The following is a 15,454-nucleotide window of genomic DNA, read 5'->3' as shown; positions in this document are numbered from 1 at the left end:
AAGTCCAATAACGTCCCGGAAGGCGAGTACCTGGGGAGATAAGAGCCGCGGCCATGCATGCGCGAGTTTAGTTGGAGGTCTGGTTGCTTCTTCTCGGAAACCTGCTCTCTGATTCGTTGTCGACACGGATGGTTCGAGAGACGATTGCCTGTCCTCATCGCCATTTCCAGCCAGGTACGCGTCGTACTAGACACAACACCAGATTGCTCATCCTAAAATCCCTGCTTGCCCCTTCATTAATGCTTTGATTCTGATATTTTGATCAAGGTAGTTATTGGTCACGTGACGAGCAGGCACGACACAGCGAATCCCCTCCTGGGCATCTACAATGGCTTTGTCGTGCTTTTTAATATTTTCACCATTTGAGGTTTTTTCCCTCCTTGACAAAAATCCCACCAGGACTGGTGACTTCCAACAGTATCTATTATGGTTCAAAGCAATTTGGGTCAGAGAGTTTCCATGGTACAAAGCGTTGCATCTGTGGACCGGAAAGGGGTCACCTCCCCCATGGGGTGGTTTTATTCCGTAAAGGATGACAAAGGAAATGGAGTGAAGTGTCAAGTACGGCACAACCATCACCGATGAGCATTTGAGCCTTCATCACTCACATCACTGAGGCAACTCTACTCAGTCGGGGTGCTTTCGGTTTATTAGCATCCTGGTGTGGCGGTGTTACGTGCAACAAGGTCTTTCGTGACCTGGAGGGAAAAGCCACCAATTTTACAACAACATTCAAGTGCAGGCAGCAAGGGGGGGATGAGGGAAGGGTCAACATGGACAGCATCTGCTCCTCCAATCCACCTCTCCACCACTGCTGCTCGAAACCACCAAATCTATTCCTTCCACCACTCTCTCTGGCTCTTGTTCTGGCATCTAGAGAGAAGAAGAAGATGCATTTCTAAAGTTAGATCGTACAGTCTCGTTATTGCAAGCGCACACCAGCTTGTTCGCCAAACATCTAGAGACAGCTACATCATTTTATTTGACCATTCATAAGGAGATCTTCCCTCCCTCTCCCCCCAATCCGCAAACCCTCTCCCAATTTACCTTAATAAAATGTTCACCCGATTATTTAATATAGTTTAAGACACCTGATGGTGTTGAGGTCATGACTGGTCCGACGGTAATACTTTGTGCCAACATCTGCTCCCTTTTCTCTCTCGGCCCTCCGTTGCTCCTCCAGGACGGACACGTCCTTCCACGAACCCCCTTCTGGGTTCGATCCCAAAAATCCATTCCTATATTCCTCTTTTCCCCCATTTCGGGAAATGTCTTCCAGACGAAGTTCTATCCTACTCGTCCCTTCAGGTCCTCAATCAAGTGGTGTCGCGACATCTCATCCCCCATCCCTACAGATGATCTTTCCTTCCTCCATTGAGCCCCTTAGACTCTTACTTGCAGATTACTGTGTTAGCGCGCTCTCTCTCTCTCTCTCTCTCTCTCTCTCTCTCTCTCTCTCTCTCTCTCTCTCTCTCTCTCTCTCTCTCTCTCTCTCTCTCTCTCTCTCTCTCTCTCTCTCTCTCTCTCTCTCTCTCTTTCTCTCTCTTCTGTTGTTGTTAGCTCATTCCCTTGATTGTTATATTAACCAGTGGCCCCATTGTCACTACCTTCTGTCACCTCGCTCTTCTATGAGCCTCGATTTTGTCAACAAAATTACCCGCCAAAAACAAAAGAAAACACTGATACGGATGAAACGCCATCATGAACTTGGCCTGGGTTGCCAGAGAACCAGGAAGCAAGAAACGCCCGTTCACAACATCCCGTACCTCACTCAGAATGTCTTCGATCAACGTGAAGAACGCGTCGCTGATGTTGATATTTAAAATGGCGCTCGTCTCAAACAACTCCATATTGTGTCCCATCGCAGCCTGAGCACAGAACACAATTCAATAAGTACATAGATCACTTCCGTGCTGAGTACCAATGCCGGTGGAACACAGCGGCGCCAGCTTTCAAAATGAGATGTGACGAGGACACATCAATGGAGGTTCCTCCTGGCCACGTGGGCATGAACGAACTACCTTCTGTCACCTCGCTCTTCTGTGAGCCTCGATTTTGTCAACAAAATGCGCGCCACAAAACAAAACACCGATATGGATGAAACGGTACCTCTGTGGTACGGATGAAGTACATCAGCATGCGGGGTGACACAAACAAGACCTCCATTTTGTATAATCAGAATCCCGGTTGGCACGGCATTCCCACAAGCCATTTACGACCATTGAGGATTAAAGAGAAGACCGAAACACCACATCTCAATAAACGTAGGTCAAACATCCTCAGGGATACAGAACAGTCAGGTGCAGTACCTGTTCTCCCCTCTCCTTGGACACAACTCGCCCCTTCTCCAAGTCGCACTTGTTTCCAATTAGCACGAGCTTCACGTCCCTCTTGACGTACTGGCGTATGGCAAATACAACAAGCAGGAAAAAGACGAGACTTTATGGGAATTCACATGATACGAGTCTTCAGTATACCCAGGTGTACCTGGCCAGCGAGAAATATGACTGTGCACCTGGAAAAGATTGTGTCAAAAGCAAACACTCCCCCTCCAAAAAAAACAAAATGGACACTTTGAAAAGAGCACGACGTTGCTGAAAATGAAAGCACGGAATTGGTGTCAGCGCCTATCGAAAAGGGAGGACAAAGAAACTTAGGTACAGGAGAAGACCATTTGGCGCATCACACCCATGTCATATCCACACTCCAGCACTCTGACCTGTTAATGAGAGTTCAACAGCTAATTCCGCACAAGCCATTTGGCTACACGGGTACCCAATGGCCTAATACTTTTAAAGTTTGATCCAAATATATATATATATATATATATATATATATATATATATATATATATATATATATATATATATATATATATATATATATATATATATATATATACAATTGACCCCTCCCACACTCCTTCAGCAAAGAAGTTGCATGAAGCAACCGAAGAAAACCAACACAAGGTAAGCGCTATGCTGTTTCGAACCCTTCACAGAGTTCCTCAACAACTATAAAGACGTTCACACATTGTACACACATGGGAATCCCAATGCTGCACACCCCCTCAGCTACTGGACCGGTTCCGTCGCTTATTGGCGAATCATCAGCGATAGTGCAGACAGCGATGCACACCAATGAGGCTCCCAAGCATGTACCACGTGCAAACGTCAAAAGCAGTCAATATATATTAAAAAAAAGAAAGACCCACCCACATCTCTCACCTGTGAATGGAGGGAATCGCCAATCAGCTCTCATCTAATTAAACTAAACCCAGGTGGCTCGGATTATATAAACAATTGACCCCTCCCACAATACTCCTCCAGCCGAAGAAGCTGCATAAAGCAACCCAACAAGCAAAAAGGGGGCCCCGTTCCCACCCCACTCCAAGCGGTGCCAATGAAACCCGCGAAGGAGCACGAAGTCGGGGCACCGCCGCGCAGCCACATTTTCGGCTCATCACAAGGACGCGGGTAGGACCCCCCCGGTCTCGCGGGCCTGACCGCTCCTTCAGGTCCCGCACACACATTGGCCTATGGGCCCGTCTGCCCCCTTGCCTATGAGGGTGGCTTCTTTCCTTTGCTTTTGAGTAAATGTGTGTCGGCGCCAGTCTGGTGAAGTAAAACTGTTTAAGTGTTGCCGTGTGTCGGTCTTAGTCGGTAGTGTCTCTGCGTCATTGTTTCTTTTGTTGCATTTGATATATGTGCATTCTGTTTGGCTGTATATGTGTGCTCTCCGTGTGCCGCGGAATAAATGTGCATTATGTTGAACTATTTTCCCGTTTCGCTTCGTCTTTTCTTCAATTGAATCTCCATCTTGCTTCACGTAACGGGTTCGTCGTGGGCTTAATACGCCCGATAATTAATCGGAACCGTCGAGGCCGACGATAACACCGCTCGGTTATCCCGATAGCACGGAACGGATCACTTAAGCCGCCCGTGTCCGTTGTCGACCTGCGGCGAGGTGCGATCGCCGGGTCTACCATTCGCGTGGGTACTTAGGTAGGTCGAGTTTGGCGAACAACCCCATCCCACGCGGGTGGCCGATTGGCACGATCGTGGTGAGGCCGAAAGGCCCATCCGTGACTAGCTCCCGGCGTTAGTCCGAGAGGGTCACGACAGAATTGTCCGTCCGGTGGGCGACGTGCCGCGATTCGAGTCACGTGGCCGTTCGCATGCCGGCGGGCGCGAATTCGCAACAATATATAAATACAGTGGGGAGAACAAGTATTTGATACACTGCCGATTTTGCAGGTTTTCCCACTTACAAAGCACGTTGAGGTCTGTAATTTTTTTTTTAACAGAGGTTCACTTTAACTGTGAAATACGGAATCTAAAATAAAAATCTTGAAAATCACATTGTATGATTTTTAAAGAATTAATTTGTATTTTATTGCATGAAATAAGTATTTGAAACATCAGACAAAACAGAATTTAATATTTGGTACAGAAACCTTTGTTTGCAATTACAGAGATCAGACCTTTCCTGCAGTTCTTAACCAGGTTTGCACAAACAGCAGCAGGAATTTTGGCCCACTCCTCCATGCAGATCTTCTTCAGATCCTTCAGGTTTCGGGGATGTCGCTGGGTAACACAGACTTTCAGCTCCCTCCAAAGATTTTCTATTGGGTTCAGCTCTGTAGACTGGCGAGGCAACTCCAGGACCTTGAGATGCTTCTTACGGAGCCACTCCTTAGTTGCCCTGGCTGTGTGTTTCGGGTCGTTATCATGATGGAAGACCAGACACGTCCCATCTTCAATGCTCTTGTAAAGGGAAGGAGGTTGTTGGCCAAGATCTCGTGATACATGGCCCCATCCATCCTCCCCTCAATACGGTGCAGTCGTCCTGTCCCCTTTGAAGAAAAGCATCCCCAAATAATGATGTTTCCACCTCCATGCTTCACGGTTGGGATGGTGTTCTTGGGGTTGTACTCATCCTTCTTCTTCCTCCAAACACGGCGAGTGGAGTTTAAACGAAAAAGCTCTATTTTGGTCTCATCAGACCACATGACCTTCTCCCATTCCTCCTGTGGATCATCCAGATGGTCATTGGCAAACTTCAGACAGGCCTGGACATGCGCTGGCTCGAGCAGAGGGACCTTACGTGCGCTGCAGGATTTTAATCCATGACTGCGTAGTGTGTTACTGATGGTTTATTTTGATACTGTGGTCCCAGCTCTCTTCAGGTCATTGACCAGGTCCTGCCGTGTAGTTCTGGGCTGATCCCTCACCTTTCTCATGATAATTGAGGCTCCACGAGGTGAGATTTTGCATGGAGCCCCAGACCGAGGGAGATTGACTATTATCTTGAACTTCTTTCATTTTCTAATAATTGCGCCAACAGTTGTTGCCTTCTCACCAAGCTGCTTGCCTATTGTCCTGGAGCCCATCCCAGCCTTGTGCAAGTCTACAATTTTGTCCCTGATGTCCTTCAACAGCTCTCTTGTCTTGCCCATTGTGGAGAGTTTGGAGTCTGATTGAATGTGGACAGCTGTTTTTTATGCAGATAACGAGATCAAACAGGTGCAGTGAATACAGGTAATTAGTGGAGAATGGGAGGGCTTCTTAAAGACAAAACAAACAGGTCTGTGAGAGCCGGAATTCTTACTGGTTAGTAGGTGATCAAATACTTATTTCATGCAATAAAATGCAAATTAATTATTTTAAAATCATACAATGTGATTTTCAGGATTTTTGTTTTAGATTCCGTCTTTCACAGTTGAAGTGTACCGTTGATAAAAATTACAGACCTCTTCGTGCTTTGTAAGTGGGAAAGCCTGCAAAATCGGCAGTGTATCAAATACTTGTTCTCCCGTGTGTGTGTGTGTGTGTGTGTGTGTGTGTGTGTGTGTGTGTGTGTGTGTGTGTGTATATATATATATATATATATATATATATATATATATATATATATATATATATATATATATATATACATATACATATATATTTGTACATTTATATTATATATATGTATTGTTACGTTTTTGAGGATAGATGGAGGAATCCCATTGTGAAGATTGGATTGTGTGGTAGAGCATGGTCCGTGGATGAGTCGGAGACATCTCAATGTAATTGAAGTCGGGAAAACTGTGAGCTTAACATTGTTTACGTGTCACCACACAGGGGTGGTGTTGTGTTAAGTCGGTCGGCTCTAAGGCTAGTTTCTCCCAACATGTGATTTCCCCCTGTGACCTTTTGCGACATTTTTACATTTACAAGAGCAGCCAGAACGAACAATTCACCACAACAACAACCAGCAGACTAAACCCTGCCTCCCAAGAAATGTAACCGGCAGGCCACGCTCCTGGGGCTGATGTTTGGTCAGGGTGAAGTAACGGAGAGAAGGTTCGAGAGAGGGAGGACTGTTGAAAGAGAACAGTCGACCCTCTTGTCTCTTCTGGGCACGACGAGAGAGCTGCCAGATTCTCACTGTGTTGCTGGTGTTGAAATAAGATGCTAGCCGTTGTCGGTTTGGCAGGACCGACAAGAAAGCCAAGACTCGGCTGACGGTCTCTCCTGTTCGTCCCTTCGCTGCCAGCCTCGGCAGTCGCCTTGTTGTATAATCAAGGAGAAAGGCGGTGCCATTTGGTGTGTGTGGACCTGGAACTTTGAGGGAGCGGAGTGTCAATCTCGATCGTGAGAAGAAACTATGGCAGTTTGTGGACTCCTGGCATTGAAGATCATCCGCACTAATTACCGCATGGACGTGGCCGCGGAGAGACTTAGTGCCATTTTGGTGCGTTTTCCCGCACGGTGGCTCCGTGGTTCGACGACACCAGGCTCCTCAAGGTCATCTCTGGATGCAAAGCTGAGTGCCGGCATAAAGGGGGGATTTTCTTTTATTTTTATCTTTCCCCTAGTCTGTTTTTGTGACTGAGTGGAGACATCTCAAATTAGGATTTAGTTTGCCTCACACTTTGATTTATTTTCATTATCACCCTTTATTTATTTTTATTAAATCATTATTTTTTTATGAAGGGGCAGGGAATACGAGGTATACAAGATGGACGAGGTATACAGGCACCAACACTCTCAGACACACACTCAGACAAAGTAAACCCAATTGTGAAAGGGACTTTTGCAGGGAGGGAGTTGAGGTTACAGTTTCTCAGTACCTGAGCATTTCGGGGGAGGGATGCTCCGTGGGTGGCACCAAATAATGGTTGAGTTGTTCGGCCACAACCGTAGGTGTGGAGATCGTGTCTGCAGGAGGCGCATGAGTGGAGCATAGCAGAGTCCAAAGGGGGCGAGAGATGAGCAGCAGACAGGACCAGGCAAGAGGCCGTTCGTCGAGGTCATGAGGTCGGAGATAAGGAACAGAAAGCGGGGCCAGACAGGAGGCTTGGTCGAGAAGCAAGGGGGCGGTTAGACGTCGTATCGGCGGAGACAAGTAGCAGGAACAATCTCACAACTACTCCAAACCCCTTTCAATTTCTTCACTCTACAATTCTCTCCCAATTCTCATCTGCAATTTTCCTTCCAACCAACCCAACTACCTTCGCAACCACTTCAACCAACCAACTTCGACCACTCTCTGAGGATTGGTCCATACTTTATAAAGCCCGGAGTTCGGGGAGGAGCCATTTTGAAACCGACGTCATCGTCCAATCCGAGCATCCCGATTGGACCGGCCCTTCACGTGGTCCGCCTTTCTGGGCTGGGTTTCAGCCAGACTCCGGTATTGTCCGCCCACGCCTTGCATGTCTGGCCTTTGGCAAGTGGATGTGGCGCAGCTACAGCGTTTGTCCAGCCGAACGTCGGGATTTTGACTCAGAAAGCGAGAGTCCTGGTAGACGGTGGTACGCTGTGGCCAGCGAAACGAGGGTAGCAAGTGAGATGAAGGCACCGGGGATCGTAAAAGGAGGGAATAAAATATAAGGGGAAAATGATTTTATGACCTAACTGATAGCCCATCACAACACACTCCCTAGACAAAAGGTGGGGACCTAACTATACGTATATTAATGGAATAACTGACTCAGGACAACTGTATGTTGTACCGTAACAATATATATATATATATATATATATATATATATATATATATATATATATATATATATATATATTGTTATAGAATTCCCGCCCGCCGGCGTGCGAACGACCGCATCGAACCAATAGCGATCGCTTCGCCCACCGAATGGACAATCCAGTTATGACTTTCTGGAACAACGCCAGAAACCAGTCACGGGTGGGTTTTTAATCCCACCACAACCTTGTCCGCACTCTACCCGCGCTACAGGGTCCGATCGCCAAATCTTCGATTTACCTAATTATTAGCGCAGGTAGGTTACTGAGAGATTGTACCTCAACGGGACCGCTTGGAAACGAGCCGCTGAAGCAGCTCGCTTCGTTTTAGGATAACCGAGCGGAGTATTATCGCGCAGTCCCATTGGACCCGATCACTTTACCAGCTATTTAAAAACCAACTATATTCCGAGTGCAAGATGGGGCAGTTCAATGAGGGAATGGACGCAACGAACAGGTTTACATTCACACAAGGACATTTATTATAATAAAGCAAGTATGCAATAAAACAAGGCAAAACACGGATGCAATTATACAAGCAACAAAAGCACGACAAAAGAACTACAACCGTCTACTTATTATGTACAGTCACTTGCACTTAACAGTAGTTCCTACTTATTAGACGGGCCCACGGACACACGCACACACACACACACACACACCCAAGAAATGACGGCGTAATGACGGAAATGACGGTGGCAGAGGCCTTTAATAACGAGCTCCAGCTCGGAGGACAGGTGAGCTGAAACCCAGAACCTATCTCGAACCTCTCCAACTCGTGTAGTCTTCAAGTTGTTCGGACCTGGGCTCCAGCGAGAGCGAGCTGGACCCAATCGTTGCGAGCTGCGATCCTTCCCGAGCTCCCGCGAATCCTCCCGCGCTTCTCAACACGTGCTGGTGAGACGAGGCGCCGATCCTTCCCGTCGATGCGCCGATCCTTCCCGTTGATGCGTCACTTCCCCGAGGAACCACCTCCCGCGCTTCTCAACACGTGCTGGTGAGACGAGGCGCCGATCCTTCCCGTCGATGCGTCGCTTTCCCGAGGAACCACCTCCAAGAAGAGGTCGATGAGTCGCACCAAGCCGGGAACCAAAATGGAGAACAAAGAGCTCCACGAACCAAGAAGAAGAAGCCACCACTCGCAGCTCGAGCCGAGCGACTAGCTTAACTTTCTTTAAAACAGGGCAGCTTGAAGCAAAAAGCTCTCCCGAGCCAAGCAGAAGCCGAAGCTCATGGAACCACAAAGCAAAAAGCCTCCAAAAAGCCTTCTCCCGAGCCAGGCCTCAGCCGAAGCTCACTGAGCCAGCCGAAGAAAAAAGCTTCCGAAGGCCTCAACCCTAACCCAAGCCAAACAGGACCCGAAGGTCTGTTGAACGGCTACTCTCTACTCCCTTCTCCAACTCTGTCCACAAACCAAAGAAAAGATCTCTTCTTATCCTTCTCCCGCCCTTCCCCCCGCTCCCGGCGTGACTCATGCCCTCGTGCTCCATCCCCCGCTCAGCCACGGGTGGGAGGGAGTTGTTGATATCACGAGTCATGGGACGGCAGGGTGGTTCTTCCTCTTCGCAGAAGAGGGGGAGGGATGTCTCCATTGTTCGTTCCCTAACTATTAAATCGATCCACAGCGCATCTAATCGATTTCTGAACATTTAAACAATGAAAGGTGAACTATCTAGGGAACAAGCACTTATCGACATAGCTGACTAAAAGAACCTGAATGTTGTGTGCAATCGAATTCCCAAATTCGTAACAAAATATATATATATATATATATATATATATATATATATATATATATATATATATATATATATATATATATTTATTTATTTTTGGGGGGGCAAATGCTGGGTTGAGGACAAGGTGAGCTCAATGAGAAACAAGTACTGCAGAAAAGTAAAATAACTCGGTGCATGAAGGGCCACGAGAGAAAGCTCATGCTGTGCAGGAAGGAAGGACAGAGCCAAAAAGTAATAATTAAATAAAGCACCCTTGGACTCTGAACTGTCCATTGCAATGATTCATTAAATGAGTCCAAAATTCCAATAAAAGATCCTTTTGTGCATCACATGACCTGTATTCTTTGGGAGTATTTAAAATGACATGTCTGTAAACTAAGAGAAGTTGTATGAAGCCAGATGATGAGGATGAAGCGGATGAGATCCGCAGTCCCTCGGGGCCACCTTGCCAGTTCTGGAGTTGTGAGCAGGTGCATTGTCCTGAAAGAGAAGCCTTTTTCATTGGATCATCTTGTCTGCACTTGTGCAGGAGTACATCAAGTTAGTCTCCTTTGATGGTGAGTTATAGAGATGTGTTATTGAGATTTTCCTTGTCAGGCCGAGCCCTTCACGCATCGTGACAATGAAACCCGCGATCGCAGACCGCACATGCGCACACTCCGACGAGGTGCCTGGCACCTTCGTGAGACGAGACATTAAACAAGTCCCAGAGTCTTACATTCTCCCAACAATGACTGACCTTGTGAATGAATCGAAGCCATTTGCTGATTGCCTCAAAACTTCTGTTGTTGGTGACGTCATACACAATCATCATGCCCGTGACTCCGTGGAAGAAAGAGACATTGAAGTAGTCTTGCCAGAGGTTATCCCTACCACACAAATAAATCACAACATAGATCATTAGCAGAGGCCACTCCTCCACACACAAGGTAATGTGCAAGCCTCACAACAAAGGGCATGGAACCTCAACCAGTATATTGAGCAAAGTCGGAGACACGTGATCTCTCCAGATGTTCAGATTTCCAGGCAACCAGTAAGTACAGGTGTTTCAACAAAATAGAGAACGTTAGCCTCGTCAACTTACAACTACATGGAAGCATGGTGGTGGATGATTACCCATATGGGCCTGCAAAGCAGCCAACAACATTCTACAAGATAATGCTGGCACTCCGACTGCAAACAGGTCCAGGTCGATTCTGGTCCATCAGGCCATTCTTTCAGATGGATACAAGGGCTCATTATTTTGCAATTCATCTTCCATCACAACCCCGAAAACACGATGAAGGGGCCTCTTGAAACGAGGGATGCTCAAGGTTCCCTCACAGCAAAATGGTTTGTGTTGAGATAAGAACGTGTTGGAGGCCTGAAAGGTTGACCGACAAGGCCGACAGAGGACCCTCGATTGATTCCAAGATTGAAGGCTCCAAGTTATAACTAAGATGAGGAAGAACAGGGCTCTACCTCGTGGATAAGCCATTACGTAGGCAAAAGATAGCAGGTCGATGTCCTCTCTGGTTTTTACCACTTCTGCTCGGATCTACCTCCCTCTGCTCTCTGACTCCTCGGACCCTCCCAAGCAAGTCCATGAGTACGTGTGCGTTCTTCCAGTAACCTCCTCCTGGTTACATTCCCAAAAATCGACACTCACCACACACCTGCACTATTCGTTCTTCTTTTCTCCAGTCTGTGGAACAATCTTCCTGAGAGGGTTCAATCCCACACTAACGTCTTCGGCTTCAAACGCAGGTGGTGCACATCAACACCTCCAGCCCTACTCGTGATCTTTTCTACCCCCATTAACCCTAACTAAGCCAAAACACTTACATCTTCCTGTTTCATCCCCTCCTCTTTCTCTTCTTTTGCTGATCCTTCATTCCCTTGCTTATTGGGTACACCTGTTACTCCTCAGTCCCAGTTGTACACTGACAAAAAGAGGAGCCGAGGGCACAAATCCAAGTAAAAGAAAGAGCTTTTCAACATAACTGAGGTAGTGGATGGAAGGACAGGTGATCACTCATCAAGAGATTTAGATTAATAGTTAGTAGGTCAGGTGTTACCTTCATCCAGGAGGTTGGATACCATGGATCAAGGTGTTAGCATGTCCGCAAGCTTCAACGTTCCACACTGCTCGGTCCAGGCCACCGCTTTATAATGGCCATGCAGGTGATTCTTGGTCTACCTCTCTCGTCTCATCCTCCAAGGGTTCACAGTCATGACAGTTTGTAAGATTGGTACCTAGGCGTTTCCCCAGTGAGACGGATACAAGTGGCTGCGATGAAAGAGCGGGTAGGAGTCCGCATGGCAGACCTGGAACAGAGTATTCATTGATGCAGAGATTCAGTTCAGGGATGGAGCGGAATTGCCTTGTCTCCATCTTCGCTCTCTGTATTTCAAATCAGCAATTCCTTTCACAACATCTCTTCCTGTTAAGATCCCTGCACGAAGTCAGGACAAATCAACATCTCACCTCTCACACTGATACTCACCAGATCTCTAACTTTATCCTCTTTCCACCAATCTCCACCATCACCACCCTGCAACCAACACCTACGGAAAGGGAAAGGAGAACCATTGTCACGGGAATCTTACAAACCACATCGTCCAATAATACTCACAATCACGGCTTGTATAGCAAACGTTGCATACCCAGCAAGATGAAACATCAGATACCCAGCAAGATTAAACATTATATACCCAGCAAGATGAAACATCAGATACCCAACAAGATTAAACATTACATTCCCAGCAAGATTAAACTTTACGTACCCAGCACAATTAAACATTACATTTCCAGCAAGATTAAACATTACATACCCAGCAAGATTAAACATTACATACCCAGCAAGATTAAACATTACATACCCAGCAAGATTAAACATTACATACTCAGTAAGATTAAACATTACATACTCAGTAAGATTAAACAGTGCATACCCAGCAAGATTAAAAATTACATTCCCAGCAAGATTAAACTTTACGTACCCAGCACGATTAAACATTACATACTCAGTAAGTTTAAACAGTGCATACCCATCAAGATTAAAAATTACATTCCCAGCAAGATTAAACATTACATTTCCAGCAAGATTAAACATTACATACCCAGCAAGATTAAACATTACATACTCAGTAAGATTAAACAGTGCATACCCAGCAAGATTAAAAATTACATTCCCAGCAAGATTAAACTTTACACACCCAGCAAGATGAAAAATTACATTCCCAGCAAGATTAAACTTTACGTACCCAGCACGATTAAACATTACATACTCAGTAGGATTAAACAGTGCATACCCAGCAAGATTAAAAATTACATTCCCAGCAACATTAAACATTACGTACCCAGCACGATTAAACATTACATTTCCAGCAAGATTAAACATTACATACCCAGCAAGATTAAACATTACATACTCAGTAAGATTAAACAGTGCATACCCAGCAAGATTAAAAATTACATTCCCAGCAAGATTAAACTTTACACACCCAGCAAGATTAAAAATTACATTCCCAGCAACATTAAACATTACGTACCCAGCACGATTAAACATTGCACACCCAGCAAAATGAAGCATTACATACCCATCAAGATTAAAAATTACATTCCCAGCAAGATTAAACATTACATACCCAGCAAGATTAAACATTGCATACCCAGCAAAATTAAACATTACATACCCAGCAAGATTAAACATTACATACCCAGCAAGATTAAACATTACATACCCACCAGCATTAAACATTGCATTCCCAGCAAGATAAAACATTACATTGCCAGCAATATTAAACATTACATTCCCAGCAAGATTAAACATTACATACCCAGCAAGATTAAACATTACAAACCCAGCAAGATTAAACAGTGCATACCCAGCAATATTAAACATTACAAACCAAGCAAGATTAAACAGTGCATACCCAGCAAGATGAAACATTACATACCCAGCAAGATTAAACATTACATACCCCGCAAGATTAAACATTACAAACCCAGCAAGATTAAACATTACAAACCCACCAACATTAAACATTGCATTCCCAGCAAGATAAAACATTACATTGCCAGCAATATTAAACATTACATTCCCAGCAAGATTAAACATTACATACCCAGCAAGATTAAACATTACAAACCCAGCAAGATTAAACAGTGCATACCCAGCAAGATTAAACATTACAAACCCAGCAAGATTAAACAGTGCATACCCAGCAAGATTAAACATTACATACCCAGCAAGATTAAACATGACATTCCGAGCAAGATTAAACATTACATTCCCAGTAAGATTTAACATCACATACCCAGCAAGATGAAACATTACATACCCAGCAAGATTAAACATTGCCTACCCAGCAATATTAAACATTACAAACCCAGCAAGATTAAACAGTGCATACCCAGCAAGATTAAACATGACATACCCAGCAAGATTAAACATTACATACCCAGCACGATTAAACATTACATACCCAGCAAGATTAAACATTACATACCCAGCACGATTAAACATTACATACCCAGCAAGATTAAAAATTACATTCCCAGCAAGATTAAACATGACATACTCAGCAAGATTAAAAATTACATACCCAGCAAGATTAAAAATTACATTCCCAGCAAGATTAAACATGACATACTCAGCAAGATTAAAAATTACATACCCAGCAAGATTAAAAATTACATATCCAGCAAGTTTAAACAGTGCATCCTCAGAGGACATCCCCCCCTTTTGTGTGCAGACTTTTTGGCTGCTGGTTGCATCATTGGTTATGGGTGCAGCTGTGCCGTTGATGCAGTGCCCCTATTTTCAGTACACTGGTACTTATTTTACCGACATGGAAGGTTGACAGGCTGAGTCAACCCCCCTGGTGTTAATTCAAACTCAGAACCTGGGATCCCAAACCACCACCCGAACCGCGAAGGCAACACCAGGCTTCAGGGGACAATGAGTGGCTAAATCGAGCGAATATAGAGCAGGAGCGACGGACAACGAAGCGAAACAAAAGACGGTTACATGAATGGACGGCCGACACCGCACACGCCTGTTGTACCGAGGGAACAGATGAACGTGGTGTTGGAGACATTTTGGTAGAATCTGTGTATGATCGATGTTTTCCCCACGTTTGGTTCCCCGATTAGGAGAAGCTTGAACGACAGGACGTCCGACCTGTGGGCCATGATCTCCAGCCACTGGAATGGAATAAAAACGTATTTCCCGGCCTGCTTTGCGGGTTGATAAACGGAACCCACTGCGCATGCGCGGCGGTTTGAATATTAAACGGTTGGCCAGGTTTGAAAAATGGAAATACGTATCGTGTTGGAACCTCAAAATTATCGTATCTTCAGAAAAATTATCTCACGATTCTCGCGAACCACGTTATTATTATTATTTTTTTTTAAACCTGCATTGACCCACAATGCACAGCGACATTTCAAATTGCAACCGTCCACCTGAAAGATAATTAATTCACCTCATTCTCGAACCGCCATTGCCGTGATTTCCGATTTTTCCTCCTTCCTGTACACGACCACTGCTTTGCTCATTTTCCCCCTTTATGAACGCATCAATCCATGAGAGTTATATAATAACACCTTAGCTATATAAGCAACCTTTAAAAAATAAAAAAACATTGAAGCGTGTTGTGCGATATTATACACCGCCTTAGACGAAAACGATCAAA

The 15,454-nt window shown here is 45.2% G+C and overlaps 1 protein-coding gene across 1 annotated transcript; it reads right to left on the bottom strand.

The window, feature by feature from the left end:
- Positions 1-631: 631 nt before the first annotated feature.
- Positions 632-15,040, bottom strand: LOC147006534 (ras-related protein Rab-10-like). The gene is made up of 6 exons (XM_085868631.1): positions 14,825-15,040; positions 12,259-12,319; positions 10,512-10,641; positions 2,310-2,399; positions 1,767-1,868; positions 632-873 (listed from the first exon to the last, which is right to left on the bottom strand). Exons 1-6 carry the CDS (start codon positions 14,949-14,951, stop codon positions 769-771), a joined length of 615 nt encoding a protein of 204 aa, XP_085724757.1. The 5' UTR covers positions 14,952-15,040; the 3' UTR covers positions 632-768.
- Positions 15,041-15,454: the final 414 nt, after the last annotated feature.

This window comes from Eptatretus burgeri, unplaced genomic scaffold (assembly GCF_056783735.1).
Source record: "Eptatretus burgeri isolate ZD-2024b unplaced genomic scaffold, Ebu_testis_v1 Ebu_testis_scaffold_3168, whole genome shotgun sequence".
NCBI classification, from domain to species: Eukaryota; Metazoa; Chordata; class Myxini; order Myxiniformes; family Myxinidae; genus Eptatretus; species Eptatretus burgeri.
The sequence above is the reverse complement of the archived record's forward strand: the minus strand, read 5'-3'. Positions and strand labels throughout refer to the sequence as shown.